Source organism: Ostrinia furnacalis, unplaced genomic scaffold, assembly GCF_004193835.3.
Source record: "Ostrinia furnacalis isolate ACB-3 unplaced genomic scaffold, ASM419383v2 OfSCF0075, whole genome shotgun sequence".
Lineage (NCBI taxonomy): Eukaryota > Metazoa > Arthropoda > Insecta > Lepidoptera > Crambidae > Ostrinia > Ostrinia furnacalis.
The window spans coordinates 597,880-615,612 of NW_021130314.1; the positions used below are offsets into that span (position 1 = coordinate 597,880).

The 17,733-nt window shown below is 37.0% G+C and overlaps 5 protein-coding genes across 5 annotated transcripts; 2 read left to right on the forward strand and 3 right to left on the reverse strand.

Annotated features, from left to right (window-relative positions):
- Positions 1-213: 213 nt before the first annotated feature.
- On the forward strand, positions 214-4,917 carry Gk-2 (Glycerol kinase-2). The gene is made up of 12 exons (XM_028301486.1): positions 214-405; positions 488-616; positions 732-861; positions 948-1,165; positions 1,391-1,603; positions 1,884-1,986; positions 2,123-2,230; positions 2,569-2,731; positions 3,270-3,471; positions 3,758-3,887; positions 4,524-4,619; positions 4,721-4,917. The coding sequence occupies exons 1-12, from the start codon at positions 334-336 to the stop codon at positions 4,816-4,818; spliced, it is 1,662 nt and encodes a 553-aa protein (XP_028157287.1). The 5' UTR covers positions 214-333; the 3' UTR covers positions 4,819-4,917.
- A 144-nt stretch (positions 4,918-5,061) lies between these two features.
- On the reverse strand, positions 5,062-7,472 carry RtcB (RtcB RNA ligase). The gene is made up of 5 exons (XM_028301261.1): positions 7,084-7,472; positions 6,741-6,871; positions 5,814-6,518; positions 5,571-5,735; positions 5,062-5,355 (listed from the first exon to the last, which is right to left on the reverse strand). The coding sequence occupies exons 1-5, from the start codon at positions 7,373-7,375 to the stop codon at positions 5,128-5,130; spliced, it is 1,521 nt and encodes a 506-aa protein (XP_028157062.1). The 5' UTR covers positions 7,376-7,472; the 3' UTR covers positions 5,062-5,127.
- Positions 7,473-7,731: 259 nt separating this feature from the next.
- Positions 7,732-8,320, forward strand: NP15.6 (NADH dehydrogenase [ubiquinone] 1 beta subcomplex subunit NP15.6). The gene has a single exon (XM_028301284.1). The coding sequence runs from the start codon at positions 7,827-7,829 to the stop codon at positions 8,256-8,258; it is 432 nt and encodes a 143-aa protein (XP_028157085.1). The 5' UTR covers positions 7,732-7,826; the 3' UTR covers positions 8,259-8,320.
- A 77-nt stretch (positions 8,321-8,397) lies between these two features.
- Positions 8,398-10,804, reverse strand: LOC114350452 (uncharacterized). The gene is given in 6 exon segments (XM_028301274.1): positions 8,398-8,960; positions 8,963-9,038; positions 9,243-9,403; positions 9,789-9,921; positions 10,149-10,379; positions 10,620-10,804. Coding segments are annotated over 6 exon segments (843 nt in total). The 5' UTR covers positions 10,722-10,804; the 3' UTR covers positions 8,398-8,820.
- A 3,468-nt stretch (positions 10,805-14,272) lies between these two features.
- Positions 14,273-17,431, reverse strand: TwdlE (TweedleE). Its single transcript, XM_028301600.1, has 3 exons — positions 17,292-17,431; positions 16,652-17,101; positions 14,273-14,815 (listed from the first exon to the last, which is right to left on the reverse strand). Exons 1-3 carry the CDS (start codon positions 17,391-17,393, stop codon positions 14,729-14,731), a joined length of 639 nt encoding a protein of 212 aa, XP_028157401.1. The 5' UTR covers positions 17,394-17,431; the 3' UTR covers positions 14,273-14,728.
- Positions 17,432-17,733: the final 302 nt, after the last annotated feature.

Below are 17,733 nucleotides of genomic sequence, written 5' to 3' on the forward strand. Positions count from 1 at the left end.
TTCTTAGCAAAGTGACGATCGCTTTGGCAACCGCCGAAAACTTTAGCATGTTTTCGGCGAAGGCCGTTTTCCCATTCTCAAAGTAACGTTTTCCCATATTTTTTTTGTACCGCTAAACGAACGCCATTTTTCTTATTAGCGCTAGCAATTCTATATTTTCGGCTAAATGCCCCCATTGACATTATTTGACATTAGTCTGACACTGACATTCAGTTCCGAATGAACGAGCAAATTACGGCAGCGGTCAGCTGATTGATTGAAAATGATACTGAAAACTGAAAATTTAAATCTGAATTTAACTATGTAGATAAATATTCTCACGCGTTATTAGTTATGCGTGAATTTGGTAGATTTGGCCCTTTGATAGGTGCCATTGATGAAGGCACATCTAATGTAAAGTTTTTGGTACGAAACTTATTATGTTAAAAGTTGGTTTAAAAATTGAAACAATTTTATGATATTTTGTGATAAAACATATCTTTTTCAGGTTTTTGCAGCAAACACATCAGAAGTGTTGACATATCATCAAATATTACTTAAGCGTTTTAGCCCCCGTGAAGGTTGGGTTGAACAAGATGCCAAAGAAATTATAAATGCAGTGCTAGAATGTATAGAGGTAAATCTATGTTGCTAAATTTACTGTACTAAAGAAGTTTAATTATATCGCTGCAAACAGATTGTTTGTTATAAGCACTAATGATAATACCTAATTTAATAATAAAATATTACAGGTTACAGTAGACAACTTAAGAAAACTGGATATAAATCCTGAGGATTTAGTCGGAATAGGTATAACAAATCAGAGGGAAACTACCATTATCTGGAATTCAGTTACTGGAGAACCCTTATACAGTGCCATAGGTAGGTATCTAAGCCATTTTAAGTATTTCTAATTAATTTGATAGCTTCTCTGCATGTCAGTATATTACTGTAATTATTTTTTTCAGTTTGGTTAGATGTAAGGACATCAAGAATAGTGGATGATTTGGTGAAGACTAAAGGAACACAATGTGTGAATGCAGTTGTTCAGTGCAGTGGGCTGCCACTGTCTACATACTTCTCATCAGTAAAACTTAAATGGCTGTTACAAAATGTAACAGCTGTAAAAGAAGCAGTTCGATTAGGGGAATGTATGGCTGGGACAGTTGACTCTTGGCTCATTTGGGTATGTATCTTAATTTTAAATATGAATGATGAAATATTCAAAAGACAAGAGTGCAAAAACTTTCGTTGTCTAACTTACAGTTTACATGGTTAGAAAATAAATAAAAATAATAATCATAGTTTTGTTACATTAATCCTTATGGTAGTAACTAATATGTAATCTGTTCTTGTACATGTATATGATGAATTTTATTTATTCGCATGTTTATATGTAATATTTTTGCAGAATCTAACAGGTGGTTGTCATGGTGGAATACATGCTACAGATGTGACTAATGCATCTAGAACACAACTCATGTCTCTCAAAAGTTTGCAGTGGGATGAAGGGCTGCTAAGATTTTTTGATATACCCCAACAAATACTGCCAAAAATAAAAAGTTCTGCTGAAATTTATGGATACATTTCAATTGGTTCATTGCTTGGAGTACCTATTGCTGGGGTGAGTTGATATCAAATGACTGTGAAGTCAAACCTAGGTGCTTTCTATGCAGTTCCATTTAAATTTCCCATTCATTTACAGATTGACTACCATTTTTGCTATGTATTGTTCACATGCAAACAAGCCTCTATGTAAAGGTAATAACAATGTTCATTGGCAAAATTATACATCACTATTGCCTAATGTTAATGTCATGTTAAATGTATATTTAAACACTTCCTGCACTAAATTGTTGTTATATTTTAAATTGTTTCGTCAATATTGTTTATTCTTATTCTAGTGCTTAGGAGATCAACAGGCAGCTTTAGTTGGACAAGGATGTATGAAATTTGGACAAGTAAAATGTACATTTGGTACTGGATGTTTCTTACTGTACAATACAGGTACCTTCTAGTTCTTTATTTATTTTTCTTGAATATAAGTTTTTAAATTGCATTTATGTAGGTATTTATTTAGCAATGTTCATTTATTAATTCATTTTAATCACACTTTTTAAGACTAGCTATTTTTTTTTTTCAGGGGATTCAATAGTGCATTCCGAAAGTGGCTTGTTAACAACTGTGGCATATAAGCTTGGGCCGAATGCTCCTCCCGTATATGCATTAGAAGGATCAGTTGCTATAGCAGGTATTATTCGTCCATAAACGGCCTTTGACGGTAAGCAAAGCTAGTTATAACTTTAAGAAAATACACGTCATTTTAACACTATTTAATATTGGGGTTCATCATAGCAATATGTTGACACGCTTATCTACGGAATATTTTATTGAGATAAAAAGAAACAGATGTCACTATCATACCCTCTAATCATTTCAATGTGTGAAATGTTCCATAAATAGATACTGATTGTACTGTGAACGCATAGTTAAGGTATTAGCAAATAATGATAATGTGTATTCTGTATTCTTCTCTTTATTCTCTCCTAAAAAAATATAATCTACACTAACTTTTATTACATAAACCAGGTGACACCTTACAATGGCTGAAAAATGGTCTTGAAATACTAAATGACGTGAATGATTCCGAGAGCCAAGCTGCCGCCGTCAGTGATGATGACGAAGGAAGCATTTGTTTTGTACCTGCATTTAACGGCCTTTATTCACCGTACTGGAGAAAGGACGCCAGAGGGTAATCTATCTAATATACTAATATTATGCTTGTTCCAAAATATTATTTAACCTGTAATATAAAACTACTCAAGATTAGATTGAGATTCAACCAATGACAAGCTTTAATTAGCTGTGCTTGAGTTTCAACCTGGGTCGCGAGTCATTTCTTATCAGTCTTCATATTAAGTTTATTTAATCAAGTTTGATACAGATCACTTAGATATATCGAATTTGAACTTATAAACCGACAGCGCCGTAAATCATGACCGCACTGCTGGTTTTATGCACTGGCATGGTGGCTTTCGACATTATGATATGACGACGGGGAGCCACAATAGTCGAGTGTTGCTCCCAACACAACTGTAAACCTGTTGTAAATCTATCAATAAATATACGCCGCTCGACTATTGTGGTGAGCTCACTCGTGACACAAGCATAATATTTAGCTTAGTACGAGGGCTATCGGGAGTATTAGTATTTTTTGTGAAATAACAAATTAAATACTAATAAATTTTTTTTAAAGAAAAATAAAATACTTGGTTCCATTGGTCCACCAGGGTGTTATGCGGGTTGAGTGGTAGCACTCGGCGGGAGCACGTGGTGCGAGCAGCGCTGGAAGCCGTGTGCCAGCAAACGCGCGCCGTCGCCGTCGCCATGGAGGCCAGCTGTGCCCCGCTGCGTCGCCTGCTGGCCGATGGCGGCATGTCGCATAATACCCTCCTTATGCAGATGATGGCTGACCTACTCGGCATACCAGTGGTGAGTGAGCCAGGGTGACTGACGCTGCACTTGCCGGTACATGAAGGCCTGTCAGCGTGTAGCATAACGCCGTCTTTATGCAGACGCTGCAGCGCTGGCTAACAGTATGAAGCCGTTGCTAACAAGCTGAGAGCTACTAGTAATACGGACGCTATGCTTATGCTACAAGCGCGTATTGCAAAAATATCCACAAACTAGCCACATTTTGAGTGTGATATTATGTGATGAGAAGATGTTTGGGTAACTTTCTGTCCCACTGTTACCCCTTTTATTTCATTTTGTCCAGATCCGTCCGCTGATGATGGAGAGCACCTCACTAGGAGCAGCGATCGTGGCCGGCCGCGCGCTTCGCGTGTGGCCCTCGACTACACCCAGTCCACCTGCAGACACTTTCATACCTGCCCTCACTGCTGAAGGTTAGAAACGTTTCAAATTCTTTATTAGTATGTAGACCCGTTTCATTCATTCAATTCATTCAGCATAGCTAACGCCCGTATTCACAAACATTACAATGAGGTCTCACAGTGCGCGTGGACGCACAGGCTGACACACGAACCAATCACAGTGCTCTATTCAACGTTGTGCGTTCGATTTACTGCTTCACTTAAGTAATCGTTTGTGAATACCGCTTGACTTACTTGAAATACAGTAGAATCCCGATTATCCGGATCAATTAAAACCAGGGGTGTTCCGGATAATCGAAAATCCGGATAATCGAATTCAAAGTAAAATCAAACAATAATGAACTTTTTGCAATAGAAAGGGTTTTCAATACATCATTTAGACTTTAAAAATCTAAATTTTAGACCATTGGATGGATACATTTCTTTTAACAATTAACTAAGACGTAGTCCGTACCGTATTAGGGTGGCGGCGCCTACCGTTTTTATGGGTCCAGACCCTAAATCGGTAATTAGACACCGTGAAGAATGAGTCCGGATAATCGGATATCCGGATAATCGAAGTCCGGATAATCGAGATTCTACTGTACGGGCGTAAGCATTTATTAGTGAAGTCTCTGTCGACCTATAAATTCCCGACTATTTTTCCAGAACGTGAAATTCGTAGCGTCCGATGGGAAGCAGCGCTCGCACGGAGTATGGGCTGGGCTAACGAGAACAATGACGCAGAATGCAAAGCTAAAGATGGTAATTGTCATAAGAAATTATTTAAATTTTGGGTGTAACTATTTGAACTTAAATAAGTTTAAGAAAATTAATTAATTATCAATTCTTTTTCTTTGTTACAGCTGAAGTTGATACAACAACTAACGTCTTACCATCTGGTCTATTCTTTCTGGGAACTGCGTTGCTGGTAGTAATAGCAGACAAATTCAAACCAATATAAAATCATTTAGTTTACTTTTCCAAAATTTTAGGGCTCAACTGTATAGTCATAGAAAATACCTCCAAAAATAAATTAGTCTCGAAAAGTATTAATTAATTTTAAGCCATAATTAAGTAGTTGTCTGTTTGAAAAAAATAAACAAATTATTAAATATCACTTGTTTTGTTGCACTCTATTATCGTGTTTCTATTATAAGGAGAAAAAAACCCAATGATGAATACCATAAACTTATAAATATTATTTATTCAGTAAGTTGGTTAAATAAAATACAAAAAGATCAGTTCTTACATGATGTTAAAAAAATATCTATTATCCCTTAATTACAGCAATAGGTCTTAATTTAATAGTCTTCTTACTGATGCCAGCAGCATGACATGTGTTCACCACATCAGTTACATTCTTGTAAGATTCTGGGGCTTCTTCCATCACTAATTTTGGCGAGGCTACTCGAATAGAGATGCCTAGAGTTTCCAGTTTATTTAGGACTTCTTTATAATCCAAGTTGCGTCTAGACTTGGCCCGAGATAACGCACGGCCCTGAAACAATTGATAAAAATAAAATTTTCACCACTGTTACTTTTGTACTTACACAAAGTACTACCTAATTCAATGTAGTCTTAATAAACTAAATTAGATAACCATAACACTGAGATTTATGTGATATACATTATTCACATGCACATTTTGTTAACAAGCTCTAAACTGTTTGTCTAGTAGTATACATTATTATAAGTCTTTGTTTGAATACTAACCGCTCCATGGCAAGTTGATCCGAAAGTTTCAGTCATGCCCTGATGAGTTCCAGTGAGAACATAACTGCAGGTGCCCATAGTGCCTCCAATAAGCACAGGCTGACCAGTCAGCTGGTAGTCAACAGGAATCAATGGGTGATTGGGGGGGAATGCTCTGGTTGAACCCTAAAACAAAAGCATAGAATTAAATAAAATTGCAAAGATGTTTAACTGAAAGTATTCCAATTAATGTATATTATTTACCTTTCTATGTACCAATAATGTTTTAGGTCTTCCATCCACAATGTGTTCTTCAACCTTAGCAACATTATGAGAGACATCATAGATCAAATGCATGTCAAGATCATCAGGTGCCATTTTAAATTGTTTAGCAAATGCTTGACGAGTCAAGAATGTCATGGAACTACGGTTTACCCATGCAAAATTGGCAGCAGCTGCCATAGCCTTCAAATAATCCTGACCTTCAACAGAATTGATTCTTGCACAAGCTAGCTGCCTATCATTTGTCTCAATTTTATCCCTCTTCATAGCCTTCTCCATTTGTACAAGAGCATCAGTAGCAACCTGATGGCCAAATCCTCTACTGCCAGAATGGATCATGACACACACTTGACCAACTCTCTCCAAGCCCATTTTTCCGGCTGCATATTTGTCATAGATTTCATCTACAACTTGTATTTCAGCATAGTGGTTTCCAGCCCCCAATGTACCGAGCTGTGGCAAACCTCTCTTTTTGGCTCGGAGACTAACTTTAGAAGGGTCAGCATTCAACATGCGCCCATACTCTTCACAATGCTCTTTATCTTCAGCCCACACATATCCCTCTCGGAGAGACCAATCCATACCCATCTCCAAAGCTTCTTCCATATCACGAGCATTCATGGGAATAATTCCTTTGGAGCCAACTCCTACAGGTATGTGATCAAACAGGCTCTGGGCTAGTTGCTCCTAAAGAGACAAATAACAGCGTAATTAATATATTAGTTCCATTATTATTAGAATATTTAAAGATGCAAAGCTTATAAAATGTTATACAGTTGTACCAAATAATTACTGCTAATGCTATTGCATCATATTTTCACATAAATTGATAGATAACTTCACAAAGTACTAGCACATTTAGATTTATTATTTTCAAGAAAAACTGATTCAAGAAAAACTGACACCTACCTTAATAGGCTGAACATCTTTTTCGTGTAAATTGGTTCTTAAAAGTCTGACACCACAGTTAATGTCGAAACCTACTCCTCCAGGTGAAACAATTGATGTAGGATCGGACATATCGAAAGCAGCCATATTACCTGAAAATAACAATATTAGAAATTTGAATGTGTGGTTTACGAGGTTTTTAACAGACTTCACTATAAATACTATGCGATAGATCTTTATTGAAGGGTTAAACTGTTTAAGTTAAACTCTCACTGAAAACTATTCATGAAGATGTGACTTCAGTTGTTTGCCCAGTAGCCCACCAACACTAGAAGAAGAATATCAATATACTCTACCTACTTACCAATAGCAAATCCATAACCTGAATGAACATCTGGCAAGCCGACAGACCGGCCGACGATACCTGGCAGTGCGGCTACATTAGCTATCTGTTTCACACCCGGCAGGAATCCTCCGGTCATGCCAGGTCTGCAAGAGTTTCGCAGTTCATCTAACATCAGTTTTTCAAGAGTATTATTCACATAAAATACTCCTTCAACATTCATGTTAGGTTGGAAACCCTTCTTAATTTTCCAGCAATATGGATTGATTTTCTCCAAATATTTAAGTTCCTCATTGTACTGCCTCACTACCATTTTTTCAGCCTTTTTATTTCTTTATTTATTCTACAAATTCTAATGCTTTTTCGCAAAAATCTCGCAGACTTAAAAAAGCCAACAGTCTCATCTGTGCAGCCAACCAACAACAATGCTAATCTGTGCATCAATGACAAGTTGATTGACATTATTTTTATTTTTTCCGTAAAGCAAAATTTAAATAGACGTCAAGATATTACGTTATATCCAGCCGAATAAGTGCTCTGTGTCATCTGTGTAAAGGCCGGCGCTGGTGTCCAATGTCCATATATTTTGTTTGATTATCAAATAAACAGAATAACAGATACGCCATAGCCCAAATACTACTATAAAAAAGTTAAAATCTGACAGCTAGCTGTCAGTGTCAATAAAATTTGGCCTGTTTCATAATCTTTTGGGATCGGGATAAAGATCGAAATATTGTGCTGTTTTCAGCTTATTTAACCACATTATGGCAGCGCTAATCAAGTTTCGCCAAATGCCTTTAATGCAAAGGTGTGTTTGGAACCACTACAACAAGGTTAGCCGAACAATTTCTACCTCGAAGAGGAATAGCGAGACTGCAACGACTGCATGTGAAACTAAACCAGAGGAAAAAAATTGGGTTAGCTACGGGTTTGATTACAAGAGCAAAGAAGAGGATACCAACGTGCACCATGCGTCGTTCTTCTTTTCAGTCACTCTTTGCTTAGTTTTTGGCGGTTTTGCTTGGGCGTACGCTCCCGATGTACATTTAAGAGATTGGGCCCAACGAGAAGCATTTTTGGAGCTACGCAGACGGGAGAAAGCCGGCTTACCTCCAATCGATCCAAACTATATTAACCCCCGATCTATTAGCCTGCCATCAGAATCAGAAATTTGTGATGTTGAAATCGTCATATAAACTGTTCATCGACATGTTCTTCTTGTAGGTAAATAAAGATATTTTAGTAAAGTTTCATTTTATTTTGTTTCTTTTTATAAAAAAATCTGCATGGGTTGCTATAATATACATTTAAACCATTTAATTAACTTTTCTAAAAATAACAATTGCAATCCTATCTTCATTCATGTGTCTAAATACATAAAAATAAAAACTTTATATTTATTGTTGTGTGCAGAATACTAGATAAAACCAACAATAAATATGTACAAATTCTGAATTTAGTATTTTCACATTTCTTATTAATTTAATGTACATACATAATTGTATTAAGTAAATCAAACTGTAAATTAATTTGATTAAATTAGTAACTAAAATAAGTGTTTTATTACTGATCCATTTCTTTAAAATGTAGTGGTAGTTTATTAATTAAATTGGCAAGAAATATATTTAAAAAAAATTGAAAGCTTTTGAACCACATAAATAAATGACCTTTGTTTAGAAATTTAAATCAAATACTAAAAAAAACTTTCTATTCAATATTTATTAATACTAACCAGTCTTGCATTACAACAAACTATGACTACACAGATTTTACACGAATAATTTTTCCACCTGCTAAAACACCATAAGTACCATCATTAGTACTGATAAGACCATTAATACATGAGCCAACATTGATCTCTCCAGCGGGTTCCAAAACATCTTCTCCAATCTTCCACCCCGCATGATCCCATCCCAGCCACCTGTCCAAGCGTAGTCCCCACTCACTGACAGAGTAGTTACTATCATATCGCTAACCTGTTGAAATTGGAATTGAATGAGACAACAATCAGGGCTTTCATACCATGAAAATATAGTGTTTGATATAAATCACAATTAGCAGGTACTTAAGTACGCCTATATTTATTAGGTACAGTAAAAGTAGATAATACCTGCTCACTTTGACTCCTATGACCTTAGGAATAAGATAAATTGAGACTTTAATTATGTTTTTCAACTGACCTTAACTTCGTGTAATTGTTTAAATTTAGTGTCCACTGATGCATCGTGCAATCGGAGGTTATTGCCTCCTCTTGCCAACACCAAGAGGCGCCTGCCAGCTACACGCAATGGCGCACGACCCTCCATCGTGTGTCTTGTAACGAAACGAGATTTCGAATCATCTGGAAAGTTCAAATGTTAAATTTAGACTCCTGATATGTTATAGCCTATAGGTTGTTTGTATGTACCAGAACATGTTTTTCTCGCAATCTAGACCACACCACTATACTTTGCCATGAAATCGCGATTACGGGATGTGATTAAAGTGTTTATAAACGAGAATTTCTGTTGATTTCTTAACCCTATGGTTAACTGGCAGAGAATGCCTTATAACCTCAGATGATAAACATTAGGTTAGTAATTAATCCGACTATTATTATTGAATCCATGGAGTTCTCTATCTCCCTCCTTCCCATTTTAATCTACTGATTAGACACAGAGAGATAACTTACCTAAGTTCTTACTAATGGTAGCTTCGTCTTTTAAATTACATAGGTAGCTACTTACCCGGTTTAATTTCAGTAACGGTAACATCCAAGTCTCTAACTGTAAATAGAAATGGTGGACTGAACCACAAATCCTTTACTTCTTCTAATACATTGTATCTTGCTTTTTCTTCATTGTTCTCGTAAACCAAAACCTACAATAATTTATACACAACATGTATTCAAATAGTTAAAACGTACTAACGAATAGAACTAAGAATTTATAATAATTAAGATGGAACCTTTTCAAAGATTCGGTTAGTCTATCTACAAACTCTACAATTGATGGCGTTGCCTTATATTAAAGTGTAGGCGTTATTTTATAAATCTCATTTAGAAAACTCATACTGTCTAAGTACAACAACAACAAACATGCCCTTACATTTCCAGCTTCATCACCAGCATAGAGTTCTTTGTCAAAGACACGTAGCGCACAAATGTCTCCATCACCGGTGGTCTTCAGGTCAGCTACTTTGTTTCCCTGATCCGACCAAACCTTGATACCCCCGTCGTTAGATGCCGTGTACACTTTTCCACCTTGTGCAGCGATAGCAAACACCTGCACCCCGTGGGCTGACCATGCTACTCCAGGAGTTAGGTTCGCATCGAATGTCTGTAATAAGCAACGTCAGATTTCTTATAAAGTTTTATCATCAGTTTTATTTTTAAGCTCCGTACTTAGACTTTAGAAAGAAATATTCGCTAGAACATTATACAGTCCGCGTAACCGAGACATACTTACTTACTTCATGGTAAAATACTTATCGAGCTGGACTACTTAGGTGTTAAACCTATTACATTTGTAAACATATACACAATAAAATAAATGAAAATTTAACAAAAATTTACTCACTTTTACGGACCCATCTTCTGTACCAACATACAATTTACCATCCCAAGCCACCACACATGGTTCCGAGTCGATTTTTGTTTCAGTTTCAAGTTTTAAAGCCATATTAATGTTAAAATCAACCACTTTTCTGGAATATAGAATGTGCGTCTGTAGCTGTTGGTGTATTGACGAAAACTAAGAGTTCGAGAATCTCTAAAGTTATTTGGGATATAAATAAACGCGGAGACGTCGGGTGAACTTTACGAACAGTGTTTATAGCATCAGTTCTAGACGCATCTGGAACTCTTGTATGGTTCGAAACAGCTGATGTTGATATTTACCTTTACGAAAATATCAGGAAAATTCGACGTCTTGCTTTCATAATGAATAACAAAATTAGATTAACGTGTTTTTTAGTAAATGTTGGAATGGATCTGCGTGCCTACACTTTCTAACATAAATTATAAGACCTAATTAATTAAGTTACGAGCCGAGCTTTCATGATTATTTTCATGATTATTTGCAGCTTGGATATGAATTTAACATAAGTAAGTAGGTATCGAGATGTGTTTCTTAGTTCTAAAACGTTACAGTTCGATAAAAAATTGATGTAGGCTAAGTAGGCTTAGTTCGTATAATAATAGTGTTTAAGACTGAGATGCAAAGTTTACGACCACATTGACTGTTACTTTAATTGCAATAGGGTATCTTCAAGTACATAGTACTTACTATGTAAATGTTGCAACAATTTTTAAGAATCAAAACCGCTAGTAGGTCGAAATAATCAACTTTGTATTCGATAAAAGTAGTATGATGTAACATGTTGAACGTGGATCTAAATCCAAACTGATACTTGCTATTTCATAATTCAATTGTCCATAAATTGAAACAATAGCGACTAGGTGACTAGAATTATGTAGGTACGTGTTCACCATGGTTTGTGGAGCGTTACGGAAGTGTCCACATGGTAGGTAAGGTAACATACCCAAGTAGGTACTTTAAGCAACTGAATGGCAACTGAAAAAGTGAAAATACAAAATTGCTGACTTGTAATAGCATCGTGAGACGTTGTCGAATAAGGCGGTTATCACACTGCGCCGCGCTCCGCCGCGGAGCGCGTGATTTTCATATTTAAAAAATCAGGCGCGCGGACGCGTTGTCAGTGTGAAGTGCCGCGCGTGTTTTCTATACAAACTGAGGTGCTTGCATCCCATGATTAAATCTGTCGCCCCGCGCTTCGCGGCGGAGCGCGGCGCAGTGTGATAACCGCCTAAGTGCTAACTTAAACCACCAATTATTTATACAGGGTACTGAAATAGAAGCCGGCTTTACAATATTCGCTTAAAGATAGCTTTTTTAAGCTAAGATCGTTTAATAGACTTCTTTGCCAAATTTTGCCCTAAATTCTGATAACTGGATTACAGCCACTACAAAATAATTAAGTAAGTAGGCAAGAAGCATGGGCGTACCCACTTGGGGGTACCCATTTGAATTAAATCAAACTAAAAAATCTACCTAACAAAAAATCTCAATTGGCCCCCTCTCTAGTAATAAATAATGTACTTTCTTATTTCTTTCTTTGTTACCTACTTAGACAGGTAGAGACGCAATATAAATAAAGTAAACAAGTACATCTTTACACATTAGGTACATCGGTCAGGCGATGTCATAACCACTTCCAAGTTATCCATCCTACTTTCCGGACAACCTGTGTAACATGTTGTTATCAATCAAACTAATTTTAATGACAACAAATTGGCTTCAAATTCACCCACATGTTATTAATTTCCTGCCCAAGTAGTAAAAGTTTGTGATAGATGGATGTTTATTACCTACTCCTATTTAGTAAGGTATATTAAATGTATGTATGTATGTAGGTATAATTGTATCTTAAATATTATATCAATTAAAACTAGATTTTTTTCTCTCTCTTTTTCTTCACATACTTACCGATTTAACTTTTACCGCACTCAGCTTTCTGCATAACCCAGGGGTTGACTGACTGAGAATGCTTTACGTATTTATTGTGCAATAAAGTTGTATATTATTATTATTACTCCTTCACAAAACACTACCTACTGAACGCTGAACTAATGAAGCTTAGGTAAAGTTTCATTAACAGCAAGCAAGGACATTTTCAACCGACTTCAAAAAAGGAGGAGGTTCTCTATTCGACCCGTATGTTTTTTTTTTCTATGTTTGTTACGCGATAACTCCGCCAATTATGAACCGATTTGAACAAATCTTTTTTCGGCGTATACTTAGGTAATACCTCAAAGGTGGTCCCATTTAAATTTAATAATAGAAAAAAAAACCCCAAGGGTGGAAAATTGGGGATGAACTTTTTTATACGCAATATCTCCGCCGATTTATAAATCAATTTGAACGATTATTTTTTTGTTGAATAGGTATTATCAAAAGGGTGGTTTCATGCGAATTTGAAGAAAATATTTCACCCCCAAGGGTGGAAAATTGGGGATGAACTTTTTTATACGCAATATTTTTAATTTTTAGTTTTTTTTTGTGTTCACGCATTTGAAGTCGGTTTTATTTTTTATATCAGAATAACGTTAGGCTATAATTTATAATAATCTATGACAGGCAACCTAAAAGCGAAGCCGTAGCCAAAAGCTTATAACTAATTCACAAAAAAGTAGATTAGGTTAATATTGTTATAAAATTATTATTATCGTAGAAGAGGCGAACGGGGCATAAAATAATCCATAAGTAAACGCAACTGGATAGTGGATTAATCCTGTAGTTAGAAATCTTTAAAAATATCGCTAGTCTAGAGTCCTTCAAAACAAAAAACCTTGAAAAAAAACTGTAAAATGCGATTTATATTCTGAAACCTATGTTTTAATAATTTTATTATAACTACCAATCGCATTTTATAGAGTTCTAATTAGAGTTAAGTTCATATGCATAATTTAAAAAAGGTACCTACCTACTATTACGAAAGCCGAGTATTGAGTAACAGACTGAGTAATATTACTATTCTCAATACGTTTCACGTGTTTTCGTTTTTAGCGAGCCACTAATCAGGGTCCTCCCTATTGCACGTTTGTCAGGGGCTTTCGCAATCAACTTAGTTATTATTTTGTGTTAGTAGTAGTTTGGTAACCACTCAGGAACAAGTCTGAAACTTTTCGTGGAAACAAAACTGAATGCCTACCTGGCACTAACAAGTTATGAATATACGACGGGCTTAGTACACTAGTACAGTCAACGTCAAAAATATTTTGTAGAAGGTACAAACCTACTACTACCGTGCATGACTCATCTATGATGAGTGAATTAAAAATGTAGACTAATTAGTGACTGAAACCATTACATTTCAGGATGTTCAAAGGCATTTGGTCATAAGCATTGCAATGTAAACATGTAACATTCCTTATATAAGGAATGAATACCTAGCAGCTATTACTACTAATATTATAAGCGTAAAAGGACAAATTAAAATTAAACCATTTTTTTTATAATATTTAAACGTTTAATAGTATAAAAATAATATATTTACAAACATTCACATCAATTTGATGTACGATAAAAATATTTACGCAGCACAGTTCGGCACAATGCCAGTAGGTCACCGCGCCGTCCGTCCGCCCTCTCGTGAACACCGCATGCACCGCTTGCCTTCCTGGGTCTAGCAGTATCTTTTACGTCACACCATTTCAGGCAATCTTTCATAATTATTTTTAGCTACGGTCAACGGGCGCTAACACCATTTGGTTTATTGACAACTGTTCTAAAAGTCCATTGAAAGATAACAACTTTTCTAATCAGAGTCTAATAAAGACAATGTAAGAATCGTTATCGATTTCGATTCGGTAGAATCGCATACATACATCTTATTTTTTGTACTTAACAAAACACGAATCTAATTTATCGGAAGTCTTACATTGTCTAAACTAAACACTTTAAACAAGCTGTAAGTTTCGAATTGCGGTTTGTTTACCCTTATCGAAACACTTAATTAATATTTCTGAAAAACTGTGTCCTACAAAATCTGATGCTACGCAGCTGTTCTATTTAATTTCTCACTTATATGACTTAAATCTACTTATCAAGATATTTGGTAGTTTCTGAGAGGGTAGGTTACGCAGGCCGGTCGTCGGTGGTGAAGTTCAGGGGGCTCCGTACTCGGAGGAGGGCGCGGAGGCTGGTGCGCCGTACTCGGCCTGAGGCGCGGCCGCGGGGTAGCCTTCTTGCTTCTGTAAATTAAATAAAGAATTCAATTTTAATTTGTTTATCTAATAAATAGGCCGCTACCAACCGGGCAACATGGAAAGCATTGGGGGAGGCCTATGTTTAGCAGTGGACGTCCTATGGCTGAGACAATGATGATGATGATGAATTTAATAAAAACAGACTGTCTATCAAGTTGTTACCAGATTTTGCAAAAATAAATGTCACGGTTGGTTGTATTTCAGAGAAGATAATCATAATTTCAGAGAAGAGCATTTATACAATAGGCTTTAAATCAAATACCAAAAGTTCAACTCCTCGAACATAACTTGGTAACTCTATATATTTACATGGTGCTGATAGCACTCAATGAAAAATCTCAACCGCCACGGTAACTGCAATTAGTGACCGCCATTATATTATAGTTTATTAAATTTCTTCAATTTGCCAAATTACAAAACATTGTTAACTAATGTTGGGAGCAAATTACACTGCCATAACAATGGATCACATAATATTTTCGTGCATGGTTTACCCACTTTGCATTTGTAATCGTTTTGATAGCTCTACACCTACTTTCGTCTGACTTCATTCAAATGCCGAATGGACCGGCAATTATTATGCTATTTGCATTGAAATGGTAACTATCATGTTATTAAAGTGTTATGTAATTTCTGCATCTTATTTATTTGGTACACGAAGACGAATAAGTAGGCTAATAATTAGGGTAGAGTAACATCATTATTTTTATGATGCTTAATTATGCCCGTTGCCCATTTTGAGATTAAGTGGCTTAAAAGTTACTTATACTTGTTGGAAATTTAGTTGAATTAGGTAATTAACTTTTAACTAATTACTTTTTAAGGCCACAATGGATCCTGAGTTTTTCTACAGCAAATATAGGAACAAAAACGACTCTACCGGTTTTAAATTCCTAGGAGCTTAATGACTACATTACTACTTATTACATTACTTATTTTTATCAGACACGTATTAGGTCAATTGTCTGTAAGATTATGTACTTAGTACAAGTATGTAATAATAAGTAACCCCATTCCCGTATACACTTAGCTGGTATAGTAGCTCTAGAGCACGTATACAAACGAACTTGTTACAATTTCATTTCCTCCGAAGTATTGTTCGACGATAATAGTTCCAATTCAGGTTACACGTAGTTTTCCCACCAAACAATACGCAAACAAAAGGAAACATTCTGCGCGGTGGCTAATGACACAAAATGTTACTCATCTGAGTTGCGTTACTGTGTTATTGTGCCTGAGAATGGTAGCATCCTTGGTTGCGTCACCGTAATGATGATAGCAAGTGCGCTAGACATGCTAGGTCACGTAGAAGATGCTTCCTAGTGTTCCAGGAAATGTTACGCGCACTTTCACGAGGCGCGCGGCGCGGGCGCATCCCTACGCGACCCGAACGCGTAGCGCCAGCGTCTTCTCCGCACCGGTGCGTGATTATAAACAAGCATGATGTAATTAACCATTCACTTATGTTTTCATTAGTTAATAACAACTTTTACTCTACCGTATCGTAACTAATATCACTGTCATTGATTAATTTTTACCTTAACGTAACGGAGAAGGTGTAGATGCATTTAGGGTGAGAGTTAATTGTTTGTTTTGTTGTGTAGGCATTGCAAACGAATGTGCGTAATTTAACACCCTGAAAACTATTATTTCTATTGACTAATCCAAAATGCGAAAATAACTCTGTCTGCACTGAACCGATTTTGATGAAATTTGGTAGAGAGTTTGAGTCCCGGGACCTTTCCCGGCTTAAATCCTTATATAGGATGGTTTTCATCCCGGTTTTAGAAACTAACGATTTAATTAAACTCAATATCTTACCTGGGTCTTGTATCTGATGAAGTAGACTTCAGGTTTGGCAGGCTGAGTGGGCGCTGGGGTCGGGATCACGATGTCGGGTTGTTCTTCGGGTTTCTTCACCAACACGTAGACGAGGGTCTTCTCCTCATTCTGAGGCTGCACCGGGATTATGGGCGCGGTCGGGGTCGGTGGAGTCGGTGCCTTGATGAACACTATCTTGTAGTGCTTCTGAGGAGGAGGCACGTAGATGGGTTTACGAGCAGCTGGGTACTCGTTATCTGGAGGAGGGACGTGCACGTACACATGTTTGTGCACTATGGGCTGCTGAGGAGGGCCATACTGCGGCGCCGGGGCGCCGTAGGAGGATGACGGGGCGGAGTAAGAGGACGAGGGAGCGCCATACGACGTGGGCGGCTCAGGCCGCGCGACGGCGCAAGCTACCACCGCCGCCAACACGAAAGATCTCAGCACCTGTACACAATAAGGTCCATCGTTACTGGTTTAAAACGCATCTAAACCAAGACTTGCAAAAATAAGGGCACTTTCGCACTAATTACCCTTAATGACTTAAGGGTTTGTTTCACTTTTTCTTGAACTTTGACCGATGGCACCGGGTCACTAGAATGTTCTTGATGTCACTGTACCATTTCACAGAACCTACCGTTTTGTCACACATCCTGAGCACACGGTTAGATGCAGCCTTAGACTGTGTAGTGTCCAGCGACCCGGCGCCACCTGTGTTTATAAGAGATGCACGCTCCATATCCGGGGGAGGGGGCACTTTCGATGGTTCACATGCCTTGCGCAATGCGATGGTGCTCACGCGCCGCCCTCCTACTGACGACGCACCGAGCGCTGATGCTCGAGGGCAGATATTCAACTTTCAACGGGTAGGTAGTGCATTTGGAATTTTCTATATTTAAGCATAACGTATGGTGTACTTTAATTTCATTAAGTGCAAATTCTTATCATACTTTTCGAAAAGCTTTTCTGGACCGTCGTACCTACGTACCTAAATACGAGGATACCATTTATTTCCCTCAGGAACAAATTTACAAGCACACACAATTTACGATTTTTCAAAACAACGATCCTACTTTTGT